Here is a 16,051-nt window from a genome sequence, read left to right on the forward strand (position 1 = left end):
GAGCCACCAGGTGCACCGCCAAGCCGGGCCCAGGGAACCGGAGTCGGCACCGCGTGAAAGGGCCTCACAAGCGCAGACCCGACATCAGCGGAGGACACGCCGCCACGCGGACGCTGAGGAAACCAGCCTGTCCTTCCGCCGAGACCCTGCAACAGCCCAGAAGATTCAGGGCGCTTTCCCCCGCCCCTCCTCTCCTTAACGGGTCTGTGAGGCGCACGGACCAAGACATGGTGCTGGCCGGCGCCTCGCGGCCCTCAGCCAGTCAAGCCCTTCGTCTCCGAGTGAAATGCAGCCACTTACATCCGGACTCCAGCTGAAAATTGCTGGGAAACTTTATTTTCAATTCTTAAAACCCAAAGTGGGGGGTGCGAATGAAGGTGAGGGGGTGACAGGGAGAGACAGAGAGAGCGCGGAAAGGATGAAGGAGAGGAAAGGCGGAGAGGAGAGGGCAGGGACCGAGGGGGACAGGCGGGCGCTGCGTGGGGGGGCGCTGCTGGGACTTTCCCCGACAGGAAACGTGTTCTCTTCCGCCCTGTCCAATACTGAGACCACTGGCCATGTGGCCCCTGAGCCCTTGAACGGTGCCCGTGCAACCCAGGAAGTGAGCTTTAAGCTCCATTTAATTCATTTGCATTGAACAGTCACGTGTGGCGAGGAGCCGCCTACGACGCTGAACACAGTGGGTGGAGCTCAGTCACAACTCACGCTGAACACAGTGGGTGGAGCTCAGTCACAACTCACAGCTGAGCTCCTGAACGGAAGTGCTCACCTCTACAATTAGCTTAAAAGAAAATTTACTTTTTTCTAAGTTTACAATAGAGGTGAATAAAGAAATGAGCTTTTCTCTCTCACTAGTCTTTTCAGGTGACATCTTGGGTTTTAGGTAATAAAAATAAAGAATATGTGTGTGTGTGTGTGTATCACTTTGCTTTTACGTTTTATCCCGTTGACATCCTAAGCTCCAATCCCCCCTCAGAGGAAGGAATTACCAGGCCACCCGATGCTGGCCACCACACGAGGCTCCCAAAATTTCTTTTAAAACATAGATGTCGTTCTGTAAGTCTGTGGTAATTTCTCCCTCTCTCTGGTGTTTCCTTTCCTCTAATACAGCAGATTGCTAAAACAGACAGAATAAATGTTTCAGAAATACTCATCTTCAATCTTAATATGTCTGAATGAGATCACAGCAAACAGTGGGTGGGCTTTGCTCATGCACGCACGCACACGCACACACACACACGCGCACACACACACGTGTGAAATGCACGGCACAAGCTCAGGGACAACGCAGACGAGGGCCGCAGAAACAGCTGTATTTGTCCACATCTGAAGGAGCAACGTGCAAACCCCACGCACCGCAGCACAGCGGTGAGTGGCGAACGGCTTCCAGTGTCGTCTGGGCTTCCAGTGTCGTCTGGTCTCCGTAGTAGACGCTATAATTTCTCCCCAGTGATAATTACACATCATTCGAAATAAAACTAGAAGATTCCACAACCTTTTAAGAGGAAGATGCTTCCTTCCACCCCGACTGCACTACAGGGCAGGCTGCTTTGTGCCCTTCCTTCCAGTGCGACTTTCGGGTCATCCCCCCGCCCCACCCCCGATTTTAAAGCTACATGGAGTCAGCAGGCTGGCAGCTTCCTCGTCACCGCGATGCTGCTTTGGCGGAGGGCGGTCGTCACTTCAGCCAGATCCACTTGTCGCCCACGTCCGCATTGTACCCGGGTTGGTACCGGCGGCCCGGCAGCTGTAGGAGGGAAGCAAGCCATGGTCACCCTCGGTTTACAGCCCGGCTGCCCCGCAGCACCCCGACCACTCTTCCTCCACCAGCTCCTGCAAAGAAAGCGCACCTCCGCCTGCAGGCGCTTCTGGCCGCAGGGGGCGCTATATATGCAATTGGTCCGTGTTCCCACTTGTCAGGAGGTGACACGTGCTGTGGGAGGGACGCGTGGGTGACAACCGGAGGGGGAGTCAGCCACGCAGACACTGGAGACAGCAAGCTGGTTCTCAGGCACTGCCCGTCACAGCCTGAAACCATGAACCTGGAACAGCCCCTGAGGCGTCAGCTGAGGTCAGTGGTCGCCGGGCCTGGCGGGGCCAGCGGGGGCACTGAGTGTAACAGAGCCTCTCCGGTCAGTGGGGGCAGCCAGGGGCCCACAGGGGACAGAGAGGCCCCACTGCGGCAGGGCAGGAGGGACGGGGCTGTCACCGCAGCAATGAGGCTGGGAGGACAGCTATCTCAGCCCCTCGAGGACACAGAGTTCGGGCCCCCAGGGCACAGGCAGTGGACCTGCAGTGGCCGAGAGAGACCATTTCTGGCAGCGGCGAGCGTTCCCACAGCAGAGGCCTCTGTGGAGCCCGTGACCACGGGCTTCTGATGGGTGATCGTGACAGGCAGGGCCTGCTCTGGGGGAGGGCAGCCTCTCGCCACAGACCTGGGGGGGCTTCAGGGGACTGGAAGGGACAGGAAGGAGAGGCCGGCATTCCTGCTCTCCGATGGCTCCGCTAGGCAGACGGGGGTCGCTGGGCCACAGGGGCTGCAGGTCCCGCCCCTGTGCGGGACGGGGGTGACCACCACCTGCACCTGCCTCCACGGCCCCGAGGCTCAGGAAGGCCTGGGAAACACAGACGCGCAGGAGCAGGGAGGGGGCAGGGGGTGTCCCCAGGAAGGTGAGCGTCCAGCCTGGCTATGGACACGGGATGGGGGCAAAGGCACAGCCGCCTCCCAGTAGCCGAGAGGGAGACGACATCACGTCACTCGGTGAGGGTGCCCGGGGTGCTCGTGAGAAGGGGGGTGCTGTGGGAACAGTACCAGGGTCTGGCGAGAGGGGTGGAGGAGGCTGAAGGGGTGGGCGGCACGTGACGCGATGGGACTTCAAGTCAAATAAGGACTAAGATGTTCCTCGGTTCTGGCAAGAGGACAGGAGGCTGGTGGAGAAGGGGCCTGAGCTTCTGATGGGGTGAGACGCCACCAGTAATAAGGAAAAGAGGACGCGGAAGGGACAGTGTGGGAGTGCATGTGCGCATGGAGGTGTGGCGGGCACAGTCTCTGCCGGGGGGGCCATGTTAGGCATAATGTCCCCCAAACATGTCTATGCCCTGGTCCTCAGAACCTGTGACTACATGACTTCACAGGGCAAAAAGGACTTTGCGGACGGGATTAAGTTGAGGATCATGAGATGGGAAAGTCATCCTGGACACCCAGGTGGGCCCAGGGTCACCGTGAGGGTCCTGGGGGAGGGTCAGATCAGGAAAGAGGTGGGAACAGGAGCCCAGGAGCGCAGGCGGCCTCTAGGGGCTGGAGAGGGACCAGCCCAGTGACACTGTGACTGTGATTTTGTCCCCCAGGCCATGTGAGGGTCACACCCCTGGGCTCCGGGGGGGTTCGTTACAGCCGCCACAGGAACTCACACGGGCACGTCCTGCTTTCCTGAGGAGACACACCTGGCATGTCTGCACCAAGAGAAGCAGCGCGTGGGAGACAGCAGCCACCCCAGAGGCAGGCGGGAGGGAGGCCGGCGAGCTGGAGCCGCCGTCTAGGCTCGGCCAGCCCAGGCTCTCCCCGGCCACGGAATACCCAGCAAACCAATTAAAACTCAACCGCTGTAGCAAGAAAGCTGGTCCGCCCAGAAAAGAATTTCCTTTTATCTGAGGGTCACGCACAGCACGGGTGGTTTCATCCTGGTATAGATTCTCTCAGCGGCTTTCAGGCTCCGCGGGGCCGGCCTGCAGCCTGCAGCCTGCGGACGCCCTGGGCCGGCGTTCCCCGGCGCCACCTAACGCTGTGGCCCGCAGGCCGGCACAGCAGCACCTGCTCTTCCTGGAACGATTTCCCGAGCCGGCTCTTCCTCCTGAACTTCTGCCACTAAGCTGCCCGTCGGCGCGAAGCCTTTCCTGGTGCTGCCAGCGAGCGCGCCCTTCTCGAACTCCCGGTCGCTGTCTCTGCCTCTGGGACCCATCCCCACATGACGCCCAGGACCCTCGGGCGCTTCTATACCAGCGAGCAGTCTGCGGTCCCACGACCAGCACTAACCGTCTGGTGCAACCCTGACAACCTGAGGCGGGCGGGTAGGGGGCAGGGCGTCCCTACTGTAAAAGGAGACCCTAAGTGACTTGCCCAAGGCCACCTGGCCGGCAAGGCTGACACTCAGCCTAGACGCTCTGATCGGAAGTCAGGGATTCCTTCTCCACGACACCACACAAATACCAGCTGAATTAAATGGCAACTCTCAGCGTGCTGCCAATGTTTGAGAATAATGGAATAGCTCTGCCTCCCTCAATCACGTGCTGCCTTTAAAAGGTTTTACTGGACCCATCCATCCCGCCACCTGTCCGTCCGTCCATCCGTCCTCCCGTGGTCAGTCGGTCAGTCAGAATACATTAGCCACGCTGCTCCATTCCTGCCGCAGGCCCCCAACCCAGAAGGCCGGCCACTGTTTTCCACGCCCTACCACTGGGTACCCTGAGTCCCGACGTGGGCACTCACACTTCCTAGTGTCACCTCAGGACAGTCACCGGCACTCGGTCCCTTGGTTGAGCTCCCCAGAGGACTAACGGACACGCGTCAATGCCAGCATGAAGTCCTCTGCTGGGTTACTGTAAAGGTGAGTGTTAAAAAGGATGAAATGAAGCCCTGCCGTTCGGACCCGCGGCACCGCTCTGGGGCAGCAAGTGGGTCCCACCAGCCTGACGGCCTCTGCCCTCCAGGTGCTCTGGGGAGCTTAGAACTACCAGATAATCCTGGGGAGCTGTGGGGACCCCAATTTCCAATGCCTGTTATCCGTTTTTACACAAAAGTGCTAATGAGCTCTGCTAAGAACTTTTCATCAGTTTTAAAGAAGAGCATTGTGGAAATTATTTATTAAAGTCACTTCTTTGACATACAATTTCCCCAACTTTCCACTAATTAAAGTTAAGCATACATCAACTGTAACAAAATTGAAGTCAGCTTTCAAAAAAACCTTATTTTTCCAATTTTCAAAAACAATCTTTTTATTTTAAAACTAAGTGCCTCTGTGTTGAACACTTTAACCCCACGGCCTATTGCAACACCCCGTCTGGCTGGCAGGTGCACGTGTGGCCATCGGTGCTCGGCATCTACTGGAGTGTCTCCGCCCTACTTCACGCGCATCAGCGGTGAGTACAGAAAAGCTGCTCACGCGCACACCTGGCCAAATACCTGCAAACAGTCAGCTTTCCAAAATTCTAAAGCGATGACCAAACTCAGAGCAGAGGCGGGCTCTCCTGTCAGCCTGTGTGTCAGCTGTGATGTCACTTCACGCCAGCTGACTCCCGAGGGCCCGCACGACAGGACCCTGACACCGCAATCACACAAACCAATGCACCTGCAGAGTCCACCTTCATGGTAATTTTCTTCTCTAAGGGACGTCCGCTAGTCATTTCTCGTATGTGTAAACATAAGCAGCGGGACGTCAGGCTGAGGCTGAATTTCCCACTACGGGGCAGACGCGGGGGCGGGGCAGACGCACCTGCAGGCTCCCAGCCCTGCCGACCAAGGGCAGACGACTACTGTGCATTTACTTCCATATCCAATTTACTTCTAACCCAAGAATCTGTATTTTAACATAAAAACAGATACAAACTTAAGGTCTAAGGTTTGAATGTCAATAGGAAACTTAAAACAACCAAGTTGACAGACTGATCCTAACGCTCTGCTGTTTACTGCAAGTTTATCTTTATTAAAGTGAGTTCATAAATGCAAGAACATGCAGTGTTCACAGATTAAAATGATTAAATGTCTCTATTTTTGAAAATGGTAAAGGAGAGCCTGATGCTAGAAACGGAAACAACTCGTGCTGGTAAAGAAATCACGCAGCACAGGAGAGGCGAGAAGACCCTGTTGGCGGCCGCTGTCTGGGCCACGTGGACTCACGGACTCAGGGTGTGCATGACACCCTCACAGCGTCCGGCCGCCTTAAACTGAAGGGGCAGTGAGTAAAGTGGAGCCAACTCAGTGTGTCTGCACCAGCAGCGGACGGCACAGAATGAAACGTGATCTCAAGCTGTCTGGAAAAGGACTTTAAAAAGTTAGCAGGCGCCCCGCCTGCATTCAGCGGCGACATGAATGTTTAAGGAGTCAATTCCAATTACAGGATGGGGGCGGCGGTGAATATTCCTGAGTGCAGGGACTCGCGTCCCTTTGGAAACATCCCTTTAGGTGAAACCTGAGGTCCCCAGGAGTCACCTGGAGGACTGACAGACACCTGAAAGCCACCAGGATTCCGGCCAGACCAGCGACAGGACTCATCAAAATGCCAAGGTCACAGGATGGACGTAACAAAACTAAACCACAAATAAAAACCCTCCTCTTCTCGTGAAAACTGTAGGTCCTTTCTCTCCATCTAGGGCCGTGTGTCACCAGCACAGTTCAGTGGGAAGGGCTCCCACGTAACTATCCCGCGAGGCGAGGACCCCCAGCCCGTCAGCTGGGCTCACCCAGCAGCCTCCGGGGCAGTTGTGCACAGATGACGGGAACGGGCGGCCCCGCCCCCTCAGGAACCTCTGTGCTGACCGCTCCTTCCCGAGTGGGAGTGAGGCCAGCAGGGCCTCCAGTGCCAAGGGCCTGGGGCCTCCTCTCAGCCCCGCCCGCCTCTAACCCCGTCCCTGGGCTGCTGACTACGCGACACTCCAAGCTCTGCCCTGGAGTCCTTCCTCCCGGGAGATCCATCTCCCAGGCCCAGTGTCTCCTCTCCCTCCCGCTCCCAGGCCAGGACTACCCGTCAGTCCTCAGTGCCTCCTGGCTCAAGTGCCCACGTCGCCTTCCTACTGCCAACCACACAGAGGGCGCCAGGCCCTCCAAGAATCCCGCCTGTGGTGCGTACCTGCTGGCCGCCAGCAGAAACCATCCAGCAGCCAGGAAAATGTCTTCCAAACCGCTCTAATTCCCTGGTGTCTGCACGCACTCCCCCCCCCAAGCGCACACACACACACACACACACACACACGTGTGCACACACATGCACGCACACCCACACACACACGCACACAAACACGCACACCCATCACACACACGTGCGCGCACACACGCACACACACGTGCGCGCACACACGCACACACACCCATCACACTAGCCTAAAAGAAAACCACTGAGCTGAGCCAACGTCCTGGCTGCCGTCAGCGCCTGCCCGCCCCACCCTGCAGGCGCACCCCTCCCCTGAGGACGCTCTTACCTTTGACTCCTTCCACCAGCTTGTTAAGGAAACGGGAGGCTGCCACTTTTCCATGAACAGGGGCTCTTGGGGAAGTGAGGGTGAGCGGGTCCTGGGGTCACAGCCTCGTCACACCATCTGACACCCAAACACGCCCCGCTTCTCTGCCCCCACCCGTCCAGTCAGTACCCGCCATGGCCGGCGAGCGGCTTCCACCATGCAATTCCCTCTCACTCTCCAACACCAGCAGCTTAGAGCCTCGCCGAACTCCAACCCGAGGTCTTCCCACAACGGCCCAGGTCCCTGCCTGAGCTCATCCGGTACCTTCTGAGCCCGCCGCGGGCTCTACCCCCGCCCCCTTCCCCACGGAGGACGTTTCTATACTTAGAACACTCCAGGCCCGCTCCCCAGCTGAACGCACTGGGAGGTGCGGCCGGGCCACTCACACCTGCAGGCGCCTCTCAGTGCAGCGGCCTCACCGGGGCCAGTGGTAGCCCTGCCGAGCTCTCAGGTGCCCGCGGTGGACGTGTTTGCCACTGTCACCCTCTCCCCATGAGAAGTGAGCCCTTGGAGAGCTGGACTGTTTATTCCCATGCAGCCCAACGCTTAGAACAGTGCTGGGCGCAGTAACGATCTGCTGAGTGGAAAGTGACTACGTGTGAAATAGCGAGGGGACATGTCTGGACGCGGTGTGTCTGTAATGTCAGCTCAGCAGCAAGTGGCAGGTGTCACTCCTTGTCACACCTTAGTGCTCCCAACATGCCTGAAGACACGACCTGGCCTTCTCGGAATTCTCGGACAGTAACAGAAGACACCTCTTTCATCAGCCGGGGCTCCCTTCTATGCCCGAGGGTTGGGATTTGCGGAGACACACAGAGCTGCCATCTCAGAGCCTCTGCACAACGGCCCAGGCACCACCAGCACCAAACAGGCGCTCAGGGCATGAAGGAAAGCAGGCGCTCAGCTCCAGCACGACAGCAGTCCGGAGGCTGCTGCCCGGCAGTCTCAGGGCTGGGGGCAGCGAAGAGTCCTCTCAGGGGTAGGACTGCCAGAGTTAGGGACCAACTATTCAGATGCCCAGTGAAAGGGACACTGGGACGCCCTTAAAGCAACGTCTGCTGTTCTCTGAATTCAGACTGAACTGGGTGTTCTGTACCTAGGAGGGGCTCACTCAGTAAACGCCCCGAGTGAGAACTTGTGTCAAAGGCTAAACACAGAGGAATGCCAGCCACCACGTACGCACCAGAGGGCAGGAAGTGACAAAGCCAGGCAGCCCTCCAAACCGGACACCGCCTGATACAGAACATAAAGTGACTACGTTTAAGATGTTTAAAAGAAGAGAAGCAACTGATGGGCCGGCCCAGTGGCTCAGTTGGTTAAGAGCTCGCTCAAGAGTGTGAGCTCTGAGCAACAGGGTCGCCGGTTCGATTCCCGGCCCGAGCTGAGCTGCCAACAGGTGGCAGGATGGCTCAGCTAAAAAAAGAGAAGCAACTGACAATGTAAAATGTAAACAAGGGATGAGACCCTATTAACAAGCTTTAGAAAGCACCGCCGTTACCTACCAGGAAACGTCAATCGAGGCCCGTCTCGGTCAAACTACCAAACCCCAAGACAGAAAGAGTACAAAGGCCCTAAAACGGAGGGGAAGACCACAGTATTAATTTGAAAAAACAAAGGGCCAACACACTAGTTCTTGTGCCAAGAAGGAGAGTGCTGTTAAAGGGACTGACTCCATAACGCAAGTCTCCCGCCAGCCCCGTCGTCAATGCTAACACTGAAGGAAGACGCAGCCGTGCCCGGTGTGCTCAAACTCGCTAGACAGTGAAAGCGTGGGTGTCGGGGCCAGAATGACCCTGATGATAAAAACTGACAAGGATGCTGAGAAAGGAAAACTCATCCCATCTCTCAAGAATGTAGATACAAAAAATCCTAAACTGAGCGTGTACATCAGGTTCAGCTGCAGAAGAGCATAACACACACAGGCGGGATTCCCTCCAGAAAATCAGGGTCGTGGTCTCACGTTAGAAAATCCACCGCCGTCACTGACCACGCTAACAGAAAAGCAGAAAGTGAGCAGCGCGCAGGCGGCACGGACACACGTCAATACCCATGCCAGACAGAGACTCCTGGGGACGTCCTAGTAAAACGGAGCCTCCTGCACCTGAGAAAGGGCATCCACAATGAACTCGGCAGACGTGACCGTACCGGCGAGCCGTGGAAAGCCATCTCCAGGGGATGGGACACAGACAGAACGACCGTGGTACGAGTTCTAGACCAGGGATCAGACTGCTCCCCAGAGCCCCAAAGCAGGAGTAAAAGGGTGTGGAGATCAGAAGGTAAAACTCAGTGTGTGCGGAAATGACCATTTCCCACACAGAGTAAACACATTCACTTGGTGTTTCCCATGACCGTCACTATGGTGGCCTGGCCGCTGGCAGTGTCACCACAGCAGTGAGCAGGGGCCCCCGGAGGCCGATGTGAGGCTGCCGTCCCTCGGAGCACACTGCTGCCCTTGCGTGCGCACAGCCACCCGATGACCAGGCGAGACCAGGCGTCCCCCCCGCTCGGGGCACTGCTCCTTCTCTGGGGTGATCTGGATCACGCTTTCTTGCTTATTCAACCTACACTTTATAAACAGACGTGTGTTAACAGAGGACTGGAATTGCAGACCAAACAGCGCCCCGCTTACAAAGACAATTAATGAAAACAGTGTACGCCCAAACGGAAGCGCCACGATGCCAGCGCCTTGCTGGTCTCTGCTGCTGCCCCAGCTGCGGGCTCTTCCGCGCTCTGTGCACTTCCTGCCCGAGATCTGACCAGTGCTGTGACTTCCAGGGTCAGTCATTCGCTGAGTACGCCTACATTTATAGTTAAACCCTCTTATTGCCAAACTCCAAAGTCACTACACAAAACCACCTACGCAGTGTCCCCTCCTGGGTCTCCCACCTACCACGTCCTACCACGAGCTGAGCATCGCACACCTGCCACGTCCAACAGGGAACCCTTGCTTTCCCCGAAGCCTGTATCTCTGTGCCTCCCACTATAGGCCAATCCCAACTCCACAGTGCGAGTTTCTGAGCCCAAACTTTGCAGTCAGCTTGCTTCTTTCTCTCACTTTGCAATACAAGATCTCAGCAGATCTGAGAGGTTCTATCCATAACCAGACCGCTTTTTAGAGTTCCTGTGTTGCCCGCAGGTCCAAGTTATTGTCATCTCTCAATAAGCAATCCTTGAGTAGCTCCCAGTTCTTCGCCCGGCCCCCACCTGCCCGTGAGCCTGTCCAATCTGCTCTCGAGCTAGCAGCCGTAGCGTCCCCATGGCAGTGTGTCACACACGTCCTTCTTCGTGCCCCCATCCTGCACAGGCCAGGCCTCCACACCGTCTGTCCCACTGCTGGTCCCCTCCTCCTTCCCTCCCTCCCTCTGCTCCAGCCACAGTGGCCTCCTTCCTGGGTGTGGACTGGCTCTCCTCCCCTCTGCATCTGGGCCTCTCCCCGCCGCACCCCTCCTGCAGCTCTGCCCACACCTACGCCTCGTGAGGCCACAACCAAGGCCTTTTAAATTCAGCTTCCCGCCTCTCTTGCGGGGATTGAACTGTCTCCGCAGCACCTGTCACCACCACTTAACAAATTCTCTGTTTTGACTGTGTTCCTTCCACTGTGACGTAAGTTCCATGAGGGAGGGATCTGCCATCTTAGGCGCTGCTGTCCCCGTGCCTACGACAGGTCCGGCACCTCGTAGGCACTCAGCAAATATCTAGTGGAATGAATAAGTGAACTAATGAACCAACGGCACAAACACGTGAAGGAACGAGAACGAAAGCCTGGCGCCTGCTGAGCACGGCCACGCAGGTCACCGGGTCGCCTCCCCTCGGGTCACAGCCGCACACCCGCAGGCTGCTGCGTACGTCATACAATCTGAATACCGGTTTTACCTAGGTTTATTTTAAAAGGAAACTTCCCACCAGTGGTACAAGTGGAAGGCCAGTTCGCTCGTAAGCAGCCGAGCACGAGAGAAGCCACAGAAACAGTCCCGTCACCAACCCCGCCACACGTCGGTCCTGCCGAGGCCCCCGGCCTGCTGCCTGCCGTTTCCTTGTTTAAAATGAGATTGTCAAAAGGGGCACAGATGTCAAAGACATATCATCAGTAAATCAATACTTTGACGTGGCAGAAAGATTTTTTTTTTTAATTTAAAAGGGCAAAACTTTGTCACTAGTAATCTATTTATCAATTTGTTTTGAAATTCTCTGTCCATGTACCACCTTCCAGCCGCCCAGGCACCAGTGCTTTGCACGAATGGACTACACCACTGATGCCACAGAAGAAAGGAAGCACCTGTGAGGTACACGCAGCAGGACCTGGTGAGTCCCTACAGGCAGAGTGGGGACGTCACCGGGGCGGTTTCCTGGCCTCTGCACGAGGGGGAACGAGGCGCCAGCAGCAGGGAGGGCCGGCTCAGCCCCGACAGGACAGAGCCAAGGACCCACAGCTCCACTCAAAAGGAGAAGTGATTACGCAGGGACTTACATGCCTACAAAGGTCAGGAAGAAAGAAACGTGCAAAATATTAACTGGGCGTAACTCTGAGTGAGATCTTTATGGTTTTACGTATTCCAAAATTTCTACACTGAATAAAATCACTTTCAAAACAACCAAATGAACTTACTTTAAAGAAAACGCCAAGGATCTCAAGGAGGAAAGACAGCCATGGGATGCATTCCACACCCAACCAGTGGCTCAAGCCACCTGCAGCCAATCGGGGAGTTACAGTAATGCAAAACTATTGAACTTCCAACTCATCTCACTGCTGACTGCTTAGCTTGAGTTCTAATTCAAGCACAATCATTCCACACACCCGCCGGTAACAAAGCCCAGCCAGAGCTGATGTGGAAATGGTCACGTTCGTACCACCCCACAGACAGCGGGATCCCCAGAGAAAGCTTGTGCTCACCTGCTAGGTTCCCACATGTTCCCTAAGTATGTGGAATCTGCCTACAAGGACGCTCCAAACCATTCTGAAAACAAATCATTCACTAAAAAGGCACAGAAATCAGATGGAACAATCCATGAAACAGCCCGACTCCCCACCCTCTGCCCCAGGCGCTCCCACCCGCTCCCAAACCCTCCTCCACAAACATGCACTCTCATTATTTATGGGTAGATGTACCCCGAAGAGGAAAGCGACCCCGGAAATCAAACCTGACATTAAAGAAATGCACATTAAAGCTAAAGAACAGAGGTGTTTTTATACCAAGAAAACATACTGACAAAGACTGTCACCTGCAGCCCGCTCCCCAGAACACCGCAGGGCGCGGGGCCTGCCCCTGGAGGGACTATACCAGCTCTATACACTGTGACAAAGGAAAAAAGAACCAGCTCAGTGAAAAGGAAGCTTTCACCCAAACAAACAAATGACAAAACCGTTTTCCACCAGACAAGTGACTTTGTTGCCAGTTGTTTGAGCCCACAGCCGGCCAGCACTCCCCCTTTGAAGGCCTTACTCACCTCTAAGAATTTCTGGAAGACTCGGTCACTCTGGTGAGCTCCAATCGTGACTTCCGGGAGATAGATAGGAATGGTTGTGTAATTCAGCACCTCCAACTTATTCTGAACCCTAGAAAATAAGACCAATATGGGTCACACTAAACCATCGGAACAGATAATAAAAGCAGCAATAAGGCTGATATTTTTATAAACATCCATATTGGAAAATTAGTACATTCAAATAAATGCCATTTCTTCCGCAGCAGTCATCTCAAAGCCTGATTTTCATCCCAAAGGCCGTCTGGTCTGCGCGGAACTGCTCTTTTGAAATGACCTGCACAGCCTGAGGTGCGCGCGTGGAGTCATTACCTTTTGGGAACACATGCAGTTTGGAGACACGAAAAAGGAGCCGCGGTGTGCTTTACACGGAGCCCAGCAGGAATAAAAAGCTCAAAGAACGCCATAATGTATTACGAAGCCTGAACACTGTGTGTCCTCATTTAAAAGCTGCAAAATGAACGAGTCTTGAGGGAGACTGAGCAACTCGGGCCCTCCAGGTTCCCAGCTCAGCAGTGTCCCGCCTCTCCCGGCATCAGCAGCTGCCCACAGGGTTCCAGGAGAGGGCGCTGCCCAGGCGTGCGGTGGGGGAAGGGGCTCAACTCCCACACAGGGCTCTCAGCTGTACCATCGCAGATAAAAGGTCTATTCTCTGCTTTTCTTGGCACCAATAAATACAAATCATAGGATACTCTCCTTGTCTCACCATTTTGTTTTGCTGAATGCTAAAATATTTATACTTTCTTATAATTTGCTTAAATTAAACTTAGTCTGAACATAGCCACTATGCTTGAAGATGAAAAGCATTTCAGGGGCTTTCAGAAGAAAACACTAAAATAAAATCTCCTTCCTTAAGGGCCCAGAACAAAGAGAGTAATGATTTTAAATGGCCACTTTCCCATTAAGGAGTTATAATGGCGGATGTTTCTGCTTCTAATGGCCCAAATGGAAGTTCTTCCAGCGTCTCTGGCTCTCGGCCACTTGTGAGAACGAGCCCTGACCCATGCAAACCCAGGGCCTGGCCCCGGTACCCTGGGTGGACTCCGCCACGGTCAGAACAACCCGGTCGCCACAGGCAGGGCCCGCGTCTGCGGGGTCTCTCCCCCAGAGGCCCACGCAGCACCCAGAGCCCACGGCAGGTGGCATGTTGAGTGCACAGTGGGTACAATCACTCCCAAGTGGCACCAGTAAAAGCCATGCCACTCATCCAATGACTAATAATCCAATAACCAAATATCACTCCATGAAAATGCTGCCGGGACAGCTGTGTGTGTCTTCCTAAGTGTCCCGACACGGACTTCCACGGATGGTGCACGTGGCTGGGAAGTACACACTCAAAGGTGAGTTCTTTCAATTTTAATAGTAAGGTGGTTATGGAATATCTTTCATACACATGTATCGATAAGACATAAATATATACCTTTTTATTTTTAATACATAGAATTATTCTCTTGTTATGATACAAGGACAGTTTTTAAAAATGTCACAATAAGCAATTCCAACTAAAAATGAAGTTCATATTTTTAAATGTTAACCAATATCAACAACATGCAGTATGATATGGGTTTCACTATAGTTTGAAAAACCTAAAGAATTTCTAGAAAATTTGGGAGAACTTATGGGCTTGGGAACTTGTGTGGACAATACCCAAGGCAACAGTGCCTCCTGGGTTTAACATGGCAGAATTACAGTTCACCATACACCCCCGAGGATGGGTCTTTGAACAAAATGCTTCAAGCTGCTTTTGAGATAAAAAAATAACCTGCAAGAACTGTTCCCCAACTGATTTCAATAGGCCGAACTGCTCTTCCAGTGCCCAGTCTTACGGGGCTTAAATGATGACTGTTGGGACGAGTCTGTGGAATCCTATCTCCAGCAAATGTCTAATAAACTAGATGTAGTCTAGATGGAAGATAAGGAAGAAAGACAACAGGAAGCCTTTTATGACTTGGCAAGCAAACAGCAGTGAAAGAAAACATTCTGTTTGGAGCACTTAGTCTAATTAAGGAGAAGTCAAACGCTGGCCAGCATAACGCAGCCTCTGAGCGCAGCCCAAGTGCTCAGAGAAGAGAGGTGCATAGACTCTGGTTTACAACACGAGCTGCTGGCCACACACTTTAAAACAAAAGAGCAAGGCAGGAAAAACAGAATAGAACAATAAGTGATGTTTCATGACTCAAACTGTTCCCCAATCACCCCAATCAACAGAATGTCTATTCTTTCCCCTAAAACAGGTCTAAAGCATATGTTAGTTTCTCCTGAACTGCAAAGTTCTGTTCGAAACGCTACACTTCTGATACCAGACTCACACCCCACTGCTTTTGTCGCACGGGAACATCCCATTAGAAAGACACTGTCCAGGAGTCCCACGAAACAGACGTCTCAGTGATGGGGGGGTCGGGGGGTCAGGCTCTGGGGAATCAGGAGGAAGGTGGGCTCCAAGCCCTGCACAGTGGATGCCTGACCTGTAATCAGTCACCAACACAGCCATGAAACCAACGGCGCAGGCGCCACGAGCTATGAATTATGGGTAGAGACACAAGATGCTATCAAGGTTGAAATACAGTTACCATCTCGTAGCAAAAGCACACACATACATAATTACATACCAACACATGTAACAGAGACGATACAAAAACGCTCTAAACCCATAATCTGCTCAGGTTCTAGACAGAAGTATAACTAGTAAATGGCATGTTTACAATCATCATCTTAGAAAATTGGTCATAATTTTCATTGAGTCCCCCAAATTAAGGAATGGTACCGAGATGAAAATAAACACAATTGCCATTGTAAACTGTTATGAAATATCCTTGGGGGGCAGAGGAGCAAAAAACCGGGAGACGGAAAGGCAGAGAACGTTTACAGTAAATGAACTCGACAGCTGACTGAATGCCGTGACTAAACTTCACGGTGCGCAGACGGCCTCCTCTGAGCTCCGTAACCACGTAACTAAGGTACGATTTCAGATGTGGATTCTGGTCTAGAATCAAGTACAGTCCTGACTGTGCTCAGAAAATGACACTGTGTCGCCCGTGGAGGGAGTCCAGGCCGTGCTGCGCGGCCAGCCGCGCAGGCTGTTAGGACAGGCACGTTGGCTTCTGTCCCACATATCCTGCCAAGCAGAAGCTGACACAAACAAGAATCTCACGTGATCCACAAGAAGTGACAGCCTGGAAAGTGAGGAGGTTTCAAGGGACAAAAAGGTGAGTGCAACAGGCTTAGGAGGAAGCGCGCATCTGGTGACTACGGGCGGGTGGGGAGGCAACGGGAGGCTGTCTGGCTTCTGAAGTAATTCTGGGAAATGAAATGTGGATTCATGACTCAATAAAGATATGCC

General features: G+C 54.0%; 1 protein-coding gene across 2 annotated transcripts in view; it reads right to left on the reverse strand.

Annotated features, from left to right (window-relative positions):
• Positions 1-314: 314 nt before the first annotated feature.
• NDUFA10 (NADH:ubiquinone oxidoreductase subunit A10) overlaps positions 315-16,051 on the reverse strand; it is a 31,771-nt gene continuing 16,034 nt past the window's right edge. Inside the window, exons 9-11 of one of the 2 annotated variants that reach the window (XM_019629806.1) lie at positions 12,676-12,784; positions 1,851-1,933; positions 315-1,747 (exon numbers count right to left, since the gene is read on the reverse strand). In XM_019629806.1, coding sequence (XP_019485351.1) covers positions 1,684-1,747; positions 1,851-1,933; positions 12,676-12,784 — 256 coding nt within the window. In that variant the 3' untranslated portion in view covers positions 315-1,683. The remainder of the gene's footprint in view (positions 1,748-1,850; positions 1,934-12,675; positions 12,785-16,051) is intronic. The other variant, XM_019629817.1, reaches the window with a different exon arrangement.

Source organism: Hipposideros armiger, unplaced genomic scaffold (assembly GCF_001890085.2).
Source record: "Hipposideros armiger isolate ML-2016 unplaced genomic scaffold, ASM189008v1 scaffold_17, whole genome shotgun sequence".
Taxonomy (NCBI): domain Eukaryota; kingdom Metazoa; phylum Chordata; class Mammalia; order Chiroptera; family Hipposideridae; genus Hipposideros; species Hipposideros armiger.